Consider the following 20543-nt stretch of genomic DNA (forward strand, 5'->3'; position numbering starts at 1 on the left):
TTTTAAATCTGTAATATCTTCGAAAATATTCACTTAAATCATACGGTGTAAAGGGTCATATAGATCTATATTAAATGAACAATGTATTCAAGGTATTTAATTGGTTAAGGATTAATGCTGTATTGGTTAAAATCGCATCGAAAATTAGCCATTACTTGTCGTAAAAAGTAAATGACAATAAAAAGTTATTGTGGGTTATCCATAAGAGATAGACATATACCATCGCGGACTTTTCTGTAGACCTTTTCAATGTGTATAAAACTTAGTACATTATTTTGATAAAACTCGTAGGGTTCAGCCTGCGTTTGCAATGTAAGCGGAAAAAATGTAATTTTTTTCAATTTTTCAATGCTGATAAATAATTATTTTAAGAGTTTACATATATCCCATAATTTGCATTGATTTATTAACTAATAACATAACTATGTACTAAAGCAATAAATAAAATTACAAAATACAGAATTTATTATTTATTACTTATAATCTTTGTACAGCTAAAATACTTTAATTTAATACAAAATTTGAAAAACTAAGCTGTCTCTTAATTAATCAAGGTTTTTTTTTTAATGTTTCAACTTCAAGTTGTAACTTTTCAGTTTTCAATTTTTCTTGTTTTAGCTGTTCTTGTAAAATTAATTATTTAAGAGCAGCGTCTGTTTGGGTAGATCTTTTCATCGTCTCTATTAATTCTAATTTACTTTGCAGGACTTTATCCTGCAAAGAAGTCTTCGGCCTACGTCGATGCAACCAAGTTGATGGATTGTTTTCTTTATTTGCTGACAAATGACAATGTATTTGACGTTTTTGTTTTTAAAACTTTTGGAGTCCAGGAGCTCCAGTTATTCTTTTCTACTTCCTCCTGAAAAAGAAGTAACAAAAGTTCATAATAAGGTATCATCATCCTATCAGATGAATGTCAAGATGGCGGGACCCCCCATGCTATTACAAAAATCGTATGATTGCGATAAAGAAACTTAAAAGTAATGTAATTACTAATACAACTCATATTAATCTCATTCTCATCTATGGGATTTCTACTCAGTGCATCTACATGAGCCATTTGTACCCCCTGTCTATATTCTATAGTGCAGTCATATTCTTGTAATTGGATCCACCAACGAACGATACGCGGGATTAAGTCCCGTTTGACTAACGTGGATCGGACCGCATTACAATCCGTCAGTATTTTGAACGGTATACCCAGCAAATATACTCTGAACCTATTCAAAGAGGCAACTACCGCAAGAGTCTCAAGTTCGTACGAATGCAATTTACGTTCATAAGCGTTTGTTTTACGACTAAAGTAAGAAACCGGCTGCAAAACACCCTTTTCATTGTATTGAAGTAAAATACCCGCTACCCCTTCCTTACTCGCATCAGTGTGTAATTGAGTTTCTGCTTTTGGGTCATACAATGCCAATAGTGGTCGTTCCACAAGCAATTTCTTTATTTCAGTGAATGATCGTTCTTGATTCGATTCCCATTTCCAGCAGGATTCTTCAGCTTCAATCAAACCAGCAAATACTTCAAATAACACTTTTATTAGTATTCTTCACATAAGTTATATAATATTCACAATTTGACAACGTGTGACGCGCGTCGCTGCTCTACGCATATTGGCGCTCTCTCACCTCCTCTAAGCTTGCAAAGCCCTACGTATAGGTACATTATATAGATAAATAATAATATAACCTAACATATGGTCCAATGATGCTGATTGGAAATTGTGGAAAATGAGACAAAACAGGGAAGTGAAAAGGTTTACTCACAAGCTGCTCGTCTGCATTCTTCCTGAGTTACACACACTGCACGACACTTTCACACGACCACTTGACGAATTTATTTGGTTCGGAATTTTCGCATCTGCGTATAGACAGTCCTTTTACTTAGATATTCGCGTAAAACTGAGTTTGGAGTTTTTGCACGAAGACAGTAATATAAGGATTACTGAATATGTGGATTTCGACCGTATCGTTGGAAATGGCTACTGGCTGCGCCAGACAAGCTCCAGCGACCGCGGGATGTCTTTTAAAAAAAAGATATTTTAATTTAAATGAATTTAATTAAGGTCTGTGCAATAAGATGGTTAGTGTGTAACTGATTTATTATATCTTTAAACAATACCACGATCTGGAGATCGCGTCTTCCTAGAAATGATTAGGGATGTCGTCGCGACGGTTGAGTGGGCGATTCTCCGTCATCACCTTACAAATCATAACAATTATTACAAAGTGGATACATTGTTGCAAGTATTAATATTTAGGTATACTACTAAAATATGGATTCAGCGGGTTTTGGATGTATAACTACGTAAATTATGTTGACAATATTACCTATTGCGTGTGTGCGGCTAGCCAAAAGTTACGTGATACGTCTCAATATAATAAAACGATACATATCCGAATACAACACTAACATTAGATTACTACATGTTATATTTGTTATAAATTGTTCGTATGTAAGCATAATGGATAGCATGTAGTTATAAAAAATTATATTATATTCTTAGCCTTACCAAAATATCAATTTATTATAGTTATTATGTGTTAGTAATGAGACGCAACTATTTTTTAAGCTATTGCATAGCTTCTATCGCGGGCCTTGAGCGCGGGGACCGAATCGAGAAATTCCGTAACGAAAAAACCTCACGCTCCCCACTCCGACGGGCTCGGGGGTGTGGCTTGAAGGCATGCTATGCAATAGCTTTACCGCGGCAGTCCCCGAGTGCCACACGTCTTTTTTTTTATTATATACATTTGCCTTTGTTCTCTTTATAATGTAATGTCGTTTTTTCTCTTCTCGATGTAGAGTACACAATAATTAAAAGCATGTTGTGAATACCTATAATTGTTTGTTACATTAAGGGCCGATATAACACGATAATATTAAAATGTCACGTAAACTGTACGGGCAATTAGAATACGTTTTTAAAATGGTAGTTTTATACATTATTCGACGAATAAGTTTTATCCAAGCATTGAAAAATCGGCCCTTAGAAGAATATAATAAGTCTGTGATTAATAATTAATTAAACACTGTAAAGAAACGTTTGTATTTCTAATAAATAAATACATGTACATATATGTTGCATAGATAAACGTCCTTTCACAGAATTGGATAATATAAAAAGCTATAAATAACAATAACATAATAAAGTAGGTATTGCAGTTTTATGACTTCACATTTGTTCGACGATATGAGCACTCGTTGTTGTATATTTTTTGTACTATTTCATTTTAGCTATGCATTATGGAAAGGGGGAGTAATTCACTATACGATAAATAATAAAGATTATGGTGAGTGTTATTATTTATATTTGACTAGCTTTCCGCCCGCGGTATTGGATAAATGTGTTTTATTTTAATTTAGTATTTTATATCGGCGATTTTATACATATAAATTAACTAGCATTCCGCCCGCGGCTTCGCCTGCATTGTCAAAGAAAAACCCGCATAGTTGCCGTTCCCGTAGGATTTCCGGGATAAAACCTATCCTATGTGTATCTATGTAATCCAAGTTACCCTCTAAATTGCATTGTAATCGGTTCAGTAGGTAGTATTTGCGTGAAAGAGTAACTAACAATCATACATACACATACACATGCATCCATCCTCACGCATTTATAATTTTATTTTCTATTTCTATTAAAGATCTACACTCGCAAGATGAGATTGTGTCCACATTTTCAAAGATTCAAGAGGAAACGTGCCTGAAGTTTTTTATGACTACTTTAAATAATACAAGTGATAACATTCTGTTTATCAGCAATCCAGATAGATTGAAAACGTGCCCACCAAACGTGTACGATTATTCTAAGAGTGTTGTGGTGAGTTGTTATTATATTTAGCTAGATTTGAACGCGTTTTTAATGAAAAGCCAGCATAGTTCCCGTTCTTGTGGGATTTCCGGGATAAAAAGCATCCTGTGCCATATTCTGGGTCTACAGCTACCTACATACCAAATTTCATTGTAATCGGTTCACAAGTATTTGCGTGAAAGAGTAACAAACATCTATCCATCCTCAAAACTTTCGCATTAATAATATAAAAAAGTAGGACTATTTCCGTCCGCGGCATCACTCGCATTGGTAAAGGTTAAGCCAGTTTAATGCAGTTGAATAGAGAGCCTCCTCATTTTTACATTCGACCGCCTTCTTGGTACAGTGGTTGTCTTGGTTGGTTGGTTGACGCGGACGCGCAAAACCGAGGGTCCTGGGTTCGATTCCCGGTGGAGCAGAAAATAAAATGTCTCGGACACTTATCACCTACTGGTTCTTAGGCCGCCTTTCTATTTGCAAGAAATTTCCGCAAGAAATGTCCGGCAGTATGTCTAACAGCAGCTTTCAAGTCTACTTGCAGGTGGAAACGGCGGGCCTTGACTTGCAAGCTGCTGTCAGACAGACTGTCGGACATTTCTTGCAGATGGAAACGCGCCTTAAAGAAAATCGATCAGTAAAACAGCATGAATAATGCATCTGTAATGCTGGCCATACACCATACTTCCTATCGTCCATTCGGCATGACGCTACCGATTGGATCAGTTAGAACTGACCATGTGTGCCATACCATAATGCCAATCCACTCCCACACATGGTCAGTTCTAACTGATCCAATCGGTAGCGTCATGCCGAATGGACGATAGGAAGTATGGTGTATGGCCAGCATTAGATAATGTGTTCCAGCTCATGCCGATTGGATATAAATGTGTGAACCAGCGTGATATAGCTCGAATAGTTTATGACATGATTAAAGCCAGTATTGAGAACATTGGTAAGTCACATTTTATAATTTTAGCAACCCGACAGACGTTGTTCTGTCTTAGTTATGAATATAAAAGGTCAACGCGCACGGGCCACTGGCCACCGGCCACAAAACGCCGCCACCGGCATATTTCCTGCACTTTTCATACATTTTATATGGACTCGCCGCACACGGTTGACGAATGACGCGGGACGCCTATGGCGGCCACACGCTACACGCTTCTAGCTTCTCGTGGCGGCGTTTGTGGCTGTGGCCCGTGGCTCGTGTGCGGCGACGGTAAGGGTTCTAAATTCTAATAAATAACCATAAAAACGTAAAATGTGTGTGTGAATACGCATGAAAGGAAGGTGGTAATTGATTCATTTGTTAATTTTATTATAAGACTAGCTGTGCCGCGCGGTTTCACCCGCATTGCTCTGCACCTGTTGGTTTTAGCGTGATGAAATAAAGCCTATAGCCTTCCTCGATAAATGGGCTATCTAACACCGAAAGAATTTTTGAAATCGGACCAGTAAGTTTCTGAGATTAGCACGTTCAAACAAACTTCAGCCTTATAATCTTATATATAAAATCTTATATATAAAATTCTCGTGTCACAATGTTAGTCTGCATTCTCCTCCGAAACGGGTGGACCGATTCGCATGAAATTTTCTGTGCATATCGGGTAAGTCTGAGAATCGGCCAACATCTATTTTTCATATGTACCACGGGCGAAGCCTGGGCGGACCGCTAGTATTAGTATAGATTTATTGCTCAAGTTAACTTGTGATACCTACATGATAAGGTTGTATGTGTTACCTACACTAGGTAGGTACTAAGAAGGAAAGGTCATGGGTTAAATAAAACAATAAGGTTTATTGTTTAAAGTCTTTATTTATATTTTATGTAACAAGAGCAAGAAAAAGTTTGTTTTAAGATTAATAAACTAATTAATCATGGAAACGTTTTCTGTAATGTTTTGTAAGTTTGGATTTGATGTGAAAAAGTTATTATGAATATTTTAAGTAGAATGGTACTCGTACTACAACTCGACCAAGCTAAGTTTGCACCTCGCGTCGATTACGTCACACCGACGTTACGGTATGCAAAAAAGGATTCAAATTCAAATTGCCTTTATTTGCAGATTTGCTATGACTTAAAAAAAGTAAACAAATGTTTGTTAGATTTTACTTTGCATTTATTGTTTTTAACATTCTATTCTAATATATTATATTATAAAGGCGAAAGTTTGTAAGGATGTATGAATGTATCGATGTATGGATGTTTGTTACTCTTTCACGTAAAAACTACTGAACCGATTTCAATGAAATTTAGCACACATATAGAGGGTAACTTGGATTAACACATAGGATAGTTTTTATCCCGGAAATCCCACGGGAACGGGAACTATGCGGGTTTTCCTTTGCAAACGCGGGCGAAGCCGCGGGCGGAAATCTAGTTATATTATACATTTAAATATACTTACACAAAAACGCATTCCAACGAGGTGCAAACTTAGCTTGGTCGAGTTGTATTTTATTATGTTTATAAAATAGTAGTAATATAAAAACCGTCATAGCTCAATAACCATCCATTTTTGACCCCTGGTTAACTGGACTTAATTTGTTGCAAATGACCTCTAGTATAACCCCTTTGAAGGATCACGTCGAATTACCAGTCACCCTGTATATTTTTATGTTTGGCAGAGTAAGCACAGGGACAGATATATATTTTACATATAAATTTCAGTTTCGCCAGTGAACAGTTACGATTTGGTCAAGAAATTTCAAATGAAAGTAAGTATACCTATACTATTACCATGCCTTCAAACGTTTCAAGCTTTTGGAAATGCCGCTTTCGTTTTTTAACCAATTGCATCTGTAGAATTATCAAATTAGAAAAATAAACGAAAATTCAACTTAACGCTCTAATCCTAATTGTCTAATTTTAATTAATTACTAACGACCACTATACATTCAATGGTGGACTGATCTATCAACACAAAGCCGAAACTACTGGACCGATCAGGCTGAAATTTGCCATAAAAATAACCACTATGATGAAGGCATCACAAGGTGATTAAATAATGTCGTATGAAAAAGTACTATGATAACACAGAACATTGAAAACAAATAGAAGTGCTAATGTCATAATTAGTATGAAAACCAGTGTCGCCAAACCCACACATTTAAACCGATAGTTATACAGTACACTACAAGTAAACTATGCCTTTGATTGGTCAGCTTAATTTGAGTAAAAACTGACTTAGGTTATAAATTCAGCATTTCAATATGTACCCTAACGCACCATGTTACGGTTTATTTTAGTATAACATCCCTAGGTATATTAGATGTTTTGTTTCTCATTGCACAGAAATTCCAAATTCGAAAACATTCAGCTACTCCACAACAGAGGGCGTTAGTTTTCGATAGATATAACTTTGAACCTCAACACATAGAGATAAGGTTGAAATTTGTGTCACTCAACATTAATGACATTAACTTGATATTTATCTGATGCTATGCTCTGAGGGATGTCGTCAGCCTTGTTATCGATAATTCACAAATAAATATTTTTTGTGTATTTTTTTTTATTTCTATTATATGAGTATAGTATAATGTGTCACATTTTGGAGTATGTTTATTACTACTAAGTACGTCTTTTTATATTATTATTATTAAATAAAAAACGGAATAGAATAGTATTAATCTATATTTACAAAATACAAACAGAAAATATGCATTATTTTAAATCTTGGAACTGCTGTAGGTTTGCTGTATCGGTGGCCTTTGTTAGACTGCTTAGTGCTGTTCGGCATCCAGTTAACTCGTCACGTTGCATTTATCCATTTCTCTTTTAAATTAGCCTCTTTGGGAAATCTATAAATAAATTGGACAAATGAAAGCTAAGGAAAAATAAAATAAAATTTAATATTTATAATGTTTGTCTTTTCTAAAGTATCGATACTGTCGATATGCGCCACAAGCATTATAAAGCGACATTCGTTTGTTTATTGCAATAATATTCCAGAAAGTCTTGTTTGCTGTTCAATCTATAATAGTACTAATTTCTTACGGATTAAGGTTCATTTTGACTAGATATTTGTATACAATTTTGACAAATAACGACAAGCGAAGTTATAACATAAAATATATGTAAAATAAATAAAAATAAGACCAATGGTATGAAATGCCTCCATTGCTGATATTATTTCGTCTGCTACCATTTTTGCACTCTAATACCGAACAGCACGACCTAATTAATGAATAAATATGCAAAAAAGGTTTGAAAGTTGACAACTGACTCGAATATTTTTCTGCGCACAACTGAGAGCGAGTAAGGTGATCTTACCCTACGAGTGACACGTGGGCCACGCCCACATCGCACTTATATCTGTTTTTACTGTTCTGTGCATGATAACTTTTGAACCACGCGGACGACAGCTGTTAAGTAATATATAGGTAAACCAGAATCTGATGGCAATTAGGGAAATCAAAATTTAGAGTGTGCAACCCTAGGGAAAATGGACTGAACGATCTTGATACTGCGTATTTTTTATTTTGTCCTCAATATCATGAGTCACATTACACAAGTGGATAATACTGTATTTAATAATGAGATATCCACGTATTATTATCTAGGTACTTATTACATGTATAATATACATATTACTTTTCTAAAATACATAATAATATTATGTATTTACACATACCTATATTTGAATATATGTATATAATTATGGCATGTGAAAATATGGATGTAATGATAATGAAGATCAAAACTTATTTACTAGGTATATTTAACGATTGTTTATAATTTTTTATAAAATAAAACAATAATAAAATAAAATCATGTTTATTTTCGTAAGTATTAACACATTATAAAATTGACTTGTACACCTTGGACTTGACAAATAGCCGAATCTGTTATAAGTTTTCATAAAATTATATTTTAATCAACAAACAATATTATAGTTACCTATTTATAACATTTTTAAATTAAAGTATCAAAACCGGGTAAGTCCAACTTAGCAATAAAATCTTTCACGCGCTTTAAAATTGAAAATTGTGATGTGTTTGACCCTTCTTCATCGAATATTTTTCTATACACATTGTAAACAACACCTCTTGCTTGTGATCGCAGCGGTTTTATGGACATTTTGAAGATTTTGAAGACAAAATCCTAAAAATTAATCATCAACACAAATAATTTGACAACTAATTTGATAGTTGTCAAATAAAGTTGCCACATGAAAATCTCGTATTTTTGAAATATAAATATGCCATCAGATTCTGGTAGACCTATATTCCTATAGATCTTAGAGCGTATACGCACTATGCGGGTAGCCGCATTGCGGGTAGCCGTCCGGCTGACCGCAAGCACAATTATGTATTATTCGACCAAGCCAACTAGACGCTCGGGTGGAATGCGGCCTCCCCGCCCGCTTACCGCCTCAGGTACCGCGTTCGCCTTAGTACGGTTCGCAGCATCGACGCATTCGTACGTTTCGCATCGCTAGTTATTTCTGTACTTTTTATTATTAATCGTTAAAGCTTGTTGTTGACTGTTAAGTTTTTCGTTGTTATTTGTTTAAGTTTTTACTGTGCTGTTATTCATAGACAGCCCTCGAAATGGGGAAAAATAAGACTATTCATAGCGGAGAGCGAACAGTGATATTATTAATATATTTTTTTTGCTATCTGTACCCGAGACATGGGCGGGTGACGTCACAGTTGAAAAGGGTCTAGTTGGCTTGGTCACGTAGTACGTAATATTCATTTCTATGCGCACTGTGCGGTCTGCGGTAGCCGCATCGCAGTGCGCATAGAAATGAATATTACATACATAATTGTGATTGCGGTCAGCCGGACGGCCACCCGCAATGCGGCTACCCGCATAGTGCGTATACGCTCTTAGAGTCATAAAGAACTTAACATTGATTTAAAGGACAGAGACACAAGCACTCTATTATCTCAATCAGAACGAGATTACATCAATACGCATTATCATCAAGAATGTGGTTCTGATGACAAGACCTTCTTACCTAGAAGACGAAATGATGATGATGATACAGCAGTATTGAGCGCTGATAATATGAATTACTATAAGGATAAAGTGTGGCCACTGGGCATCTTGTTATATGGCATTGATGATGAATTACGTAAGTTCTATGCTAATGTCATGAGGGGAAACAATTTGATACTTTGCAATAGATTTTTTGGTGATGATTGAGCACGTCAATATTTAGTTACAGTTCAGAATTCATTTGAGAAAAAATGGTGCAATGCACTAGTGTAATAAATTTAATATGCGAGTAACAGACAAGAACTGGGGCTGTATTATGACCTCTTATTTCCAGTCAGTTTACGCCGTGAATTGAACTGACTGGCAAATTCATATAATAAGATCATTAACCATGGCTGGTTATTCCGTTCATAATATGAATTTGCCAGGCATCATTCACGGCGTAAATTGTCTGGAAATATGTTGTTATAATAGGGGCCCCTGAACTGTATTTCAAACCGTACTACATTCATTTGGTTAGAGGGCGCTACTAGTTTACAATCTATGGCATTGACGATACAAACAACCCCACTTATCGTATGATTCATGAAACTATTTATAAAAATCAATACGAACTATGCCTAGGCGACACATAAAATAATATTTTTCTGAACATAAACTTTCAGTTAAAATGTCAGCTGGCATTAAGGCTGGCATATTAGCTGATGGCAAATACAGTACCTACTTTAACAATTTTGTCTTCAACTATATCACGACAAAAATAATTTTCTATTAATAATCGTGTATTTCGAAAAATGTGTTTGAAAAGAACCAATCATATCGCTTCATTTAGTTTGAAGTTTGAAGCGTTTAGCGTGAAGCGATACTATTGGTTATTTACAAAATACTCGCACATTATTGGTGGATAAGCACTAATAGAAGTTTTTTTTCGAAAAGGCGGTACCGCAGACCATGACATACTGTCTCACGCTATGACTACCATTGAACTAGCCACGTACGTCGTTTTCCAAGAAGTAAAGAACGACAAAATACTAGCCCCGAAGAATTTGCTATGGTTCGGTAAGTCTGGAGAAGATGGTCCTGCGTTTGGTGTGCAAGAAGGAAACCAGGTGAACGGTTACTTCTTTTTCATTTATACGAGTAATTATGTTGCAAAAGTTAACCATAAATGTATTTTTAACTTTAGCTAACCGGTAAAATGGCATTTCAATTTTATTTCTGATCCTTGTGCCATAACATCTACTTTGTTCCACAGCACATACATAAGAAGAACAACTGTTCTAGTTTTTATTTTTTTACATATAATATACTAGCGGTCCGCCCCGGCTTCGCCCGTGGTACCTACATGTTTAAACTATCCTATCTCTCAAGTTGGATCGAACTGCACATGGTGTGCGAATTTTATTATAATCGGTTAAGTGGTTTAGGAGTCCATTGAGGACAAACATTGTGACACGAGATTTATATACAGGGTGTCCCACTATTGGTATAATATGCGCGAAGGGTCTTGGAGTCTTGCATACACTGATTACGTAAAAAATACTTAAACAACAAAATTACGTCAAAAATTTTTTGCTAAATTTTTCCTGAAAATCCATGTTTTCTTCTCTAGCTTCGCGCAACCGGCATATACCGCTTCGCTAATGTGAGCATTTTGTCTATGAAAACATAATCTTAAACGTGCTTCACATGCTGGTAGCAAATCTGGGCGGGTTGCTTGTTATGGGTGTACACATAGAGATTTAAGAATTCATCTATTTGAAAAAAAACTGCGTCTGGAATTTTATAAGTATTTTTTACGTAGTCAGCGTATGCAAAACTATAACCTCCTTTGAGCTTAGTATACCAACAGTGGGACACCCTGTATATTAAGATTGTTAGACGTAACTTTTGATTTAATTTTTTTGTGGATGAATAGTTGTCACTATTTCCTGTCAAAACATGTTTAGCTGTCGAAAATTATAAATTGCCGCTTTCCTTTGAATCGTGGCGCATTCGTACGAATCGTACGTTGTTTATAACAAAGACGTTTGACCCAACTACTCTCACTTTATTAATAGTCGTTGACTTGCTGTGATTTGTTATCAACTACCTACATCAATTAGGCAGTTGTGTAGAATCGCAGTTCATTCTTATTACATTCAAACTAATACTCAGTAGTACTAGTATATCAATATTTCTATTCATTATTTTCGTTAGCAGCACGGGCACCGTTCTACCTCTCTCGTTTTCCCGGTATTTGAAAAATATCCAGGTCTGACATGGCTTTCTTTTGCTTATCATCTAGTGATTCTAGCACCTCCAATGGTATTTTGTCAAATAGTACTGTAATTCGGATTCACCAACATCTCCACTTCGCTTTCGATCTAGAAGTATTATATGTGCAATTGTTACCTCACACAGATTTTCATAATTGACAATAGATAAGTTTCTTCCAGTTCATGGATTTTTATTATTAATTTCTTAATATCTTCATCAACTGGCATAATCTGCGGCTTAGTCATGAGCTTTTGTTTTCGAGATTTTTCTGCGTTTGACGAAATTTCCCATTGCCAATTAGCTTCAAGGAGCATTTTAAATTCGCTCAACTTGTTTTTGACCCTTAATTTTGTGGGTCATTTGTAACAGGATGGCGGTTCTACAGGGGTCTTAGTACGCAATGACAAAAAGAAAAATGATGGTCAGAACGCTGATACCCGATACCTTAAGATACTATAATATAAAATATTACCGTATCTTAAGATAAAATATTATAGTATCTTCACCGTGTGTGACGCGCTTTATAGCCCCATTTGTGAGTCTTATTTGGTAAATATTGCTTCAGGAAATGTGCAATTTTAGTGGAACATATCTGCTCATCAATAGAAAGTCGTTGTTCTATTGCAACTGATGAAAATGTCGTATTTAGCTGTTCTATCACCGGCCGAATCTTATGATGAAGGCGATCGTGATCGGAATCGTCTCGCGGAAGATGTTTATTGTTATCGTTGAAATGTAAGTAGCTCCTAATCATCTCAAACCGATTTACAGGCATCGCGCTCTTTACAGGATCGTACCCAAACTCGGAATGCCAGTATGAGCGTACACTAGGGAATTGCTCCACTTGACATAAATAAAAGAATATGTACCTATGAATTTTTTTAACTCCCCAACAGTAATATTGAAAGATACTGCAGGGTTTTTCTGTACTGCATATAAGTTAGTTTCATCAACAATTTTTTGAAGAAACTCAGGTGTGAAGTAGTGCAAAAAACATTTATATGGTGTATCAAGTTCAGTTATAGCAGAGTCTGTTGTGCTTGGTTGGTGAATTATTTTCGATTCGTCAAACAACAAACTGTCTTTTTTCCAAACGAGTTTCCTCTTAGCAAACTCTACATATTGTTGATGACCTTTTTGCATGGGTAATGAAATAATAGTTTGACTTGATGGGCCAGGCAAATCTTGTACTAGTGGTGGATCACTATAGGTAGGATCTTCATGGTCCTCTGCATCCTCGTCTTCCAACTCTTGAATAATTTCTCTTGCATTAGCGAAAAAGGTTTCTTCATCTTCACTTTCATCTTCCAAGCCATCCACAGAAATATTTCCATCTTCTAAAGCTGCCAGAAGTTGTTCTATGTCTTACCTGCCACTTTACGGGACATTCTGGATAAAAAATCATAAAATTCGTATGAATATATTATGTATCTGTATACAAATAAGTCAAAAATAAAAAATATATATTATACCGTCAATAAAACTTTTTGTTGCCGATTTTGCATACTGATGTATTTCTACATCACAATTATGCCGCTGATATTTACAAAAACTGTGATTGTATTCGATAAATATTTTTAACACCAGACCTATTATAAGTAAAAAATACTGTATTTGAGTTACCGTTTAGAAATTATTTAAGGACGAAAACACCGATGTATATATTATACATCATCATGCATTTAAGGGTTAACTCGGCCTCACGTGTAATTTCTTATATACTCCATTGAAATGTTACATTTTTTAGGCCTAACCTTGCATTTTTTAGAGGACGCAATTTTATGTTTTTGATGTGTAGGGGGGGTCAGTGAGTAGCTAAAACCAAGTTTGTGGGGTTGCCACCCTTGTCCCACGGCCGCCATCTTGAAAATAGCGGTTGAAATGGTTTTTACGATATATCTCTTAAACTATTTATCTGATAAAAAAAATTGTTAGCATTATTTGTTGCAAATTAAATTTTCTACAACTTTTGTCCAGTAACATTTTGGTAGAACTATAAATAAAAAAGTTATAAGCGAAAACGTTCAGAAATTAGAGCTTTTTATATTTTTCAATAAAACTTTTTTTTATCATTTTACGAAGAAATGATATCAGACCATTTTTGTAAATTGTTTTTCGAGGAACAACTTTTATATACAACATTTTTTCATTACGTCAATAGCTAAGGTTTTACAGCGCTCTGAAGTGAGTACTATTTTTCAGTACTCCTAACTATACATATAATGGCTATTTGCTCTTTTCCCAGACTCCAGAACAATGGAAGCACACTGCAGAACATTTCAGCCCTACTTTTGGACGTAAAAAAAACGCGCTTCCAGACTTCAAGTCAGTTCAGTCAATAATTAATTATTAATAATATTGCTAAATTAATTATTAATTATTAAAAACAATTACTGATGACAAATTATTATTAGTATACACATAATATATGTATACTGTATAGTTAAGAGTACTGAAAAATAGTACTCACTTCGGAGCGCTGTAAAATCTTAGGTATTTACTTAATGAAAAAATGTTGTATATAAAAGTTGTTCCTCAAAAAACAATCTACAATAATGGTCTGATATCATTTCTTCGTAAAATGATAAAAAAAGTTTTATTGAAAAATATAAATATCTCTAATTTCTGAACATTTTCGCTTATAACTTTTTTATTTACAGTTCTACCACAAAAAGTTACTGGACCAAAGTTGTAGAGAATTTAATTTGCAACAAACAATGTTAACATTTTTTTTTATCAAATAAATAGTTAAAGAGATATATCGTAAAAACCATATCAACCGCTATTTTCAAGATGGCGGCCGTGGGACATGGGTGGCGACCCCACAAACTTGGTGATAGCTTCATACTGAACCCTACACATCAAAAAAATAAAATTGCGTCCTCTAAAAAATGCAACCCCAAATGTAACTTTTCAATGGAATAATAATGATATATCTTGTTGTAGACGATAAAACTGTCATCCATGGTGCATGGAGCGGCCGGCCATACTGCACATACGATCAATAATCTAATGCGAGCCCTCGGTGTGCACATGACGTCGAATCGCTTCGATAGAGATAGCTATATTACTGTGAATTGGAACAACGTGTTGGATGGTAATTATTGTTGTGTGCATGCGTGCGTGCGTGTGTGTGTGTGCGGGTGTTAAGAGGGTGTATAAAGCAAAATGTTTAAAGAAACACAGCATGATACTTTTTTTTTTATTTTTTTTCAAAAAATGTAAATATTCTTCTTCTATATTTTAAGAGTAATTTTGCTTTATACCCCATAAAGCAAAATTACCAATCTTCTATTAGATGATACGTGTAGAGTCAGATGATACGTCAAATCAAATCAAATCAAATCAGTTTATTTGCATGCATATGGTCATACAAAGGTGTTAATATACAATATTTATACACATATACTGCCATTGTAAAATGGCGTGCAAAAAATTTTTTAAAGTTCAAATTAAATTATCAATGATATCTTTACACATTAATACATTCAAATTTCAATCAATTAATAATAATAAATTCGTCAAGATCAAATCTATAAAATAAAATATATCAAACTAGATGATACTACTGCCGAGGATTCTGTTTGGTTTGATTGATGGAACAAAATTACGTCAAAAATTGTTTGCTAAATAATTCCTTAATATCCATGTTTTCTCTAGCTTCGCGCAGCCGGCATATACCGCTTCGCTTATGTCTGTTTTGTCTATGAAAACATAATCTTAAACGATAGCTCACGTGCGGGTGGCGGGTTGCTTATTAGGGATGTTCAGATAGAGTTTTAAGAATTCAAATATTTGAAAAAAAAATGCGTCTGGAATTTTAAATTTTTTTTTTTTATACTACTAACTCAAACTATAATTTCCTTTGTGCTTAGTATACCAACGGTGGGACATCCTGTATATTTGTAGAAACTAAAGCCTGCGTTAGTTTAAAACTGTATTACATTATATTTTTAATATTTGTCAGGTAAAGCGCATTATCTAGAGCGGGCTCCAGAAGAATCATGGCTGGCTCACATTCCATACGATTTTATGAGTGTCACTCATGCGCCGGCGAATTATATGTGCAGTGCTTGTGAGCTCGGAGCTAGCACTGTACAACCTATACAGGTGATTATAGCTTACTAGCTTTCCGCCCGCGGCTTCGCCCGCGTTTTCAAAGAAAAACCCGTTCCCGTAGGATTTCCGGGATAAAACCTATCCTTTCTCGGGTATCAAAATATCTCTATACCGAATTTCATGCAAATTGGTTCACTAGTTAAGGCGTGATTGAGTAACAGACAGACAGACAGAGTTACTTTCGCATTTATAATATTAGTATGGATTTAGACTAATACATATTATAAAGCTGAAGAGTTTGTTTGTTTGAACGCGCTAATTAAAGGAACTACTGGTCCGATTTGAAAAAATCTTTCGGTGTTAGATAGCCCATTTATCGAGGAAGGCTATAAGTCTATACCGGACCGTATATCGGACCAGTAGTTCAACAAACAATTCTTCAGCTTTATAATATTACTATAGATAAGAACAATTTCTTCATAAATGAGTTAGTTACATGTTTTCTTAATTTAACTATATTTCTTGGTTGGTAATTATACAATACTAGAGGTCCTTCGCCCGTGGTACATATTTCGCAATAAAAGAAAAACCCGCATAGTTCCCGTTCCCGTGGGATTTCCGGGATTGCGTCATTTTCCCGGGATAAAAAGTAGCCTATGTCCTTTCTCGGGTATCAAAATATCTCCATACCAAATTTCATGCAAATTGGTTCAGTAGTTAAGGCGTGATTGAGTAACAGACAGAGCTACTTTCGCATTTATAATATTATAATAGTATGGATTGATACAAAACAAGTTTATACTCTTTTGTTCTATTCTAGATTACAGTATACATGATTTTTAAATAGATTGACATTTACATTATGTATTTAATAGACTACAGGCCTGTGTTGAAAAAATTATGGGTCATTTGACCCACCAGGTGACCTATCTAGAACGATATAAGAGCATAAAATAATAAGATTCAGCACTATGACGTCACTTGTAAGCTGTCCACCTGAGTGCAGATGAGAATTCGAAAGTTCAGGTAGAGATTTTCTCCCCTTGTCTCCATGATTTTTGTACGGCGTTGCGGAATAATTGATTAAAAGTAGTATAGAAATAGTATAACACAGATGCCGTACAAAATCAAATGACCAAATTTACCCCGGCAACTGTCGAAAAATAAAAATAAATTCCGACTTTGTGGACCACCATTTTTGTACGGCATCTGTGTCATACTATTTCTATACTGCTTTTAAGCCATTATTCCGCAACGCCGTACAAAAATCATGGAGACAAGGGGAGAAAATCTCTACCTGAACTTTCGAATTCTCATCTGCACTCAGGTGGACAGCTTACGAGTGACGTCATAGTGCTGAATCTTATTATTTTATGCTCTTATATCATTCTAGATAGGTCAGGTGGTGGGTCAAATGACCCATAATTTTTTCAACATGGGCCTGTAGTCTATAACTTGTCGTTATATTTCCGTAATATAGTCCGTTTAAAAAGTTATTATTGTCATTTTTCTTCCAGTAGTTCTTGAGATTAGTGCTTTCAAACAAACAAATTCTTCAGCTTTATAATATTATTGGTTAGTATAGATAATTTTTTAAACGTTATTTTCTTATGTTCCAGGATCACCAATGGCAACGTACCATGTCTATGGGTCACACGACGGTGCTCACGGACGCAGACAGACAGACAGTCAATCTTTTATATAGCGAACAGTATCGCAATCGGTTTGGTGGTGTGTGAGGTTTAAATAAAATGTTATCAATATTTGTTTTTTTTATTTATTTTGAGTTTTTCCCTTTAATCCTAGACGTTATGAAATATCAGAATAATGTAACCAAACTTACTCCTCATCACATCGGTTATCTGTCAGTGAAAGTCACGTTAAAATCGATACAGCCGTTCCAGAGATTAGCCGAAAAAGACAGACAAAAATTGTAAAAACTACTTTTTTGGTTACATATATTGCATTTAGAAAAAAGCGGTCATTTTTTGGGCGTTGCTGGTAAATTCGTGGGTGCTAAATTAAGTTTGTTTGTTTTTATTTTGAGCAGGTATTAGTTAACTTAAGTATAACTCCCGGCATAGCTAACTTTAGCGCTGACCGATTAGGAGGGGATGCGCAGAACGTAGGGAAAAGAGTAGTGACTTTTGACATCCCCCACCTAATCGGTCAGCACTAAAGTTAGACGCCGGGAATTGTAAGTAGGTATTGACACTTCTGCAGATTTTTATTTTATTTATTTTTTATTTTATTTTATTAGTTTCCAAACAGCTTATACAACAATATAACAAACAAATTATTCAAGTACAATTAATAACGTTCTATGTATAAGCCTATTCTATGGATACACAAATGTTTAGAGTGTGAAAGTTGTTAAAACAATTAAAAATACTGTTACCACAACAAAAAAAAATATATACAATAAAAGATATACTTAGGCTAACAAGATTCGACATAAATCCGCATGCCTTAGGTGCTACGCAGAGCAGTAAGTACTAAGCGACGAAAACTGGCTAGACTATTTGAAAATATGTCAATAGTGTTATCTTTATTAACTATTTCGTTATATAGTCGGCATAACCTATATACTGGGTTATTATAAGAAATATATAAGCGAGTGGCGGGTATATAGAAGGGTTTAGCGTTCCGAGTGACACGAGCGTTACAATATAAAGAGAATTTACAAAGCATATCGGTGTGAATTAGGTTATTGATAATTTAATAATACTTACACGAGACCAGGCACGTGCACTGCTACATCATGGAGCATAGTATTTTTTTTTAGTCAGGAGACCTAAGGAAACGAATATCCTGAAATGCGTTTGTTCTTAATTACTTCTCAATGAAAATGGTCTTAATATAGGATAAACTATTTGGGCGTTATGGGCATTTCGCTTATTCTGTTTACACTTTGTACTGGCTAGGGCAGTTTTTGTCATGGGATTTACTTTAAAAGAGCGGTTTAAAATTATCTTCGTTACCCACTTGCTAAAAAACTTTTTAGTTAATATTCTTATACTTATATAAAAATGAATCGCAAAATGTGTTGGTAAGCGCATAACTCGAGAATGGCTGAACCGATTTCGATAATTCTTTTTTTATTATATTCCTTGAAGTACGAGGATGGTTCTTATGTAGAGAAAACGAAAATATTATGTACCACGGGCGAAGCCGGGGCGGACCGCTAGTTTATTTATAGATTTTCATCATAATATGAAAATTTCCTATTTTCCAATGTTAGCCACGTTTTTATAAATATAAACTAATATTGTAAAGGGGAAGGGATTTTTGATTATTTGTTACGATTTAACCCAAAATTGCTGGATCGATTAACAAAAAATAATTTAGAAAGCTAAGTAGGTAGGTATATTTTACTCAATATTTTATATATGCGAAAATTTGTGAGGATGCGGATGTATCGATTTACAATGAAATTTGGTATGTAGGTAGGTGAAGACCAAGAATAAGACATAGGCTACTTTTTAGTTTTTGGTTTTTCTTTGAAAACGCGGGCGAAGCCGCGGGCGGCAATCTAGTATAAGATAATATTATAGGATACTTCTTAAAATTATCGTTTCATTTCAGAAACATGCAATATGGCAAAGGTGTACAAGAAATATACAGATGAAGAGTTGCGAAATGCTTTGCTTAAAACTAGAAGCGGTGAATTAACTGCCTATAAAGCTACCAAGCTGTATAAAGTTCCATATCAAACGTTACTAGATAAATTGAAGAATAAGCATACCAATCCTGCTGGACATGCAACAGTTCTCACAAAATAAATAAATAAATAAATAAATATTATAGGACATTATTACACAAATCGACCTAGTCCCACAGTAAGCTCAATTAAGGCTTGTGTTGTGGGTACTAGGCGACGATAAATATAATATTTAATAAATACATATATAGATAATAACACCCAGACCCAAGAACAAATAATTGAGTTCATCACACAAATATTTGCCCTGGCCGGGGATCGAACCCGGGACCGTCGGCTCAGTAGGCAGTTACTTTACCACTGCGCCAACCGCGTCGTCGCGCGTCGTCGCGCAAAATATGAAGAAGAATTAATAGTGAAATGGGTCCTCCATATGGCAGATATTGGGTTCCCAGTATCGAAGGAACAGCTGCTTCTATCGGTCGTTCCATTCTAATCATCGTTCAGAAAGTAATCTTACACGTTTAGAAACATCAATTAATCATACATCTCACCTTATCATCCCACATGTCATGTAAAATTACTAAGAAAACAAGTCACCCTGTCCGAGCTCTCCTTATTGGGTAATAATTTTTGCAAATTATACGAAGATATATGTAGGAGTATTACTGGCTGGTAGAAGTATTACTGGCTGATGAGAATTACATCGGAACGAGATTTGACAACTGTCGATCTGGCGGAGCGTCGCGTCGATGGTCGGCTGCAAACGTTGCTTGGTTACAAACGAAGAACGGCTAGAG

General features: G+C 35.1%; 1 protein-coding gene across 1 annotated transcript; it reads left to right on the top strand.

The window, feature by feature from the left end:
* Nucleotides 1–1971: 1971 nt before the first annotated feature.
* Nucleotides 1972–17845, top strand: LOC149895391 (uncharacterized). Its single transcript, XM_090118724.1, has 9 exons — nt 1972–3296; nt 3651–3826; nt 4682–4769; nt 6489–6535; nt 9687–9900; nt 10701–10873; nt 14970–15120; nt 15991–16133; nt 17702–17845. The coding sequence occupies exons 1-9, from the start codon at nt 3173–3175 to the stop codon at nt 17819–17821; spliced, it is 1236 nt and encodes a 411-aa protein (XP_089974850.1). The 5' UTR covers nt 1972–3172; the 3' UTR covers nt 17822–17845.
* Nucleotides 17846–20543: the final 2698 nt, after the last annotated feature.

Source organism: Colias eurytheme, chromosome 31, assembly GCF_061535395.1.
Source record: "Colias eurytheme isolate Ceu_HAF_F1 chromosome 31, ilColEury1 Martin Lab GWU primary, whole genome shotgun sequence".
Lineage (NCBI taxonomy): Eukaryota > Metazoa > Arthropoda > Insecta > Lepidoptera > Pieridae > Colias > Colias eurytheme.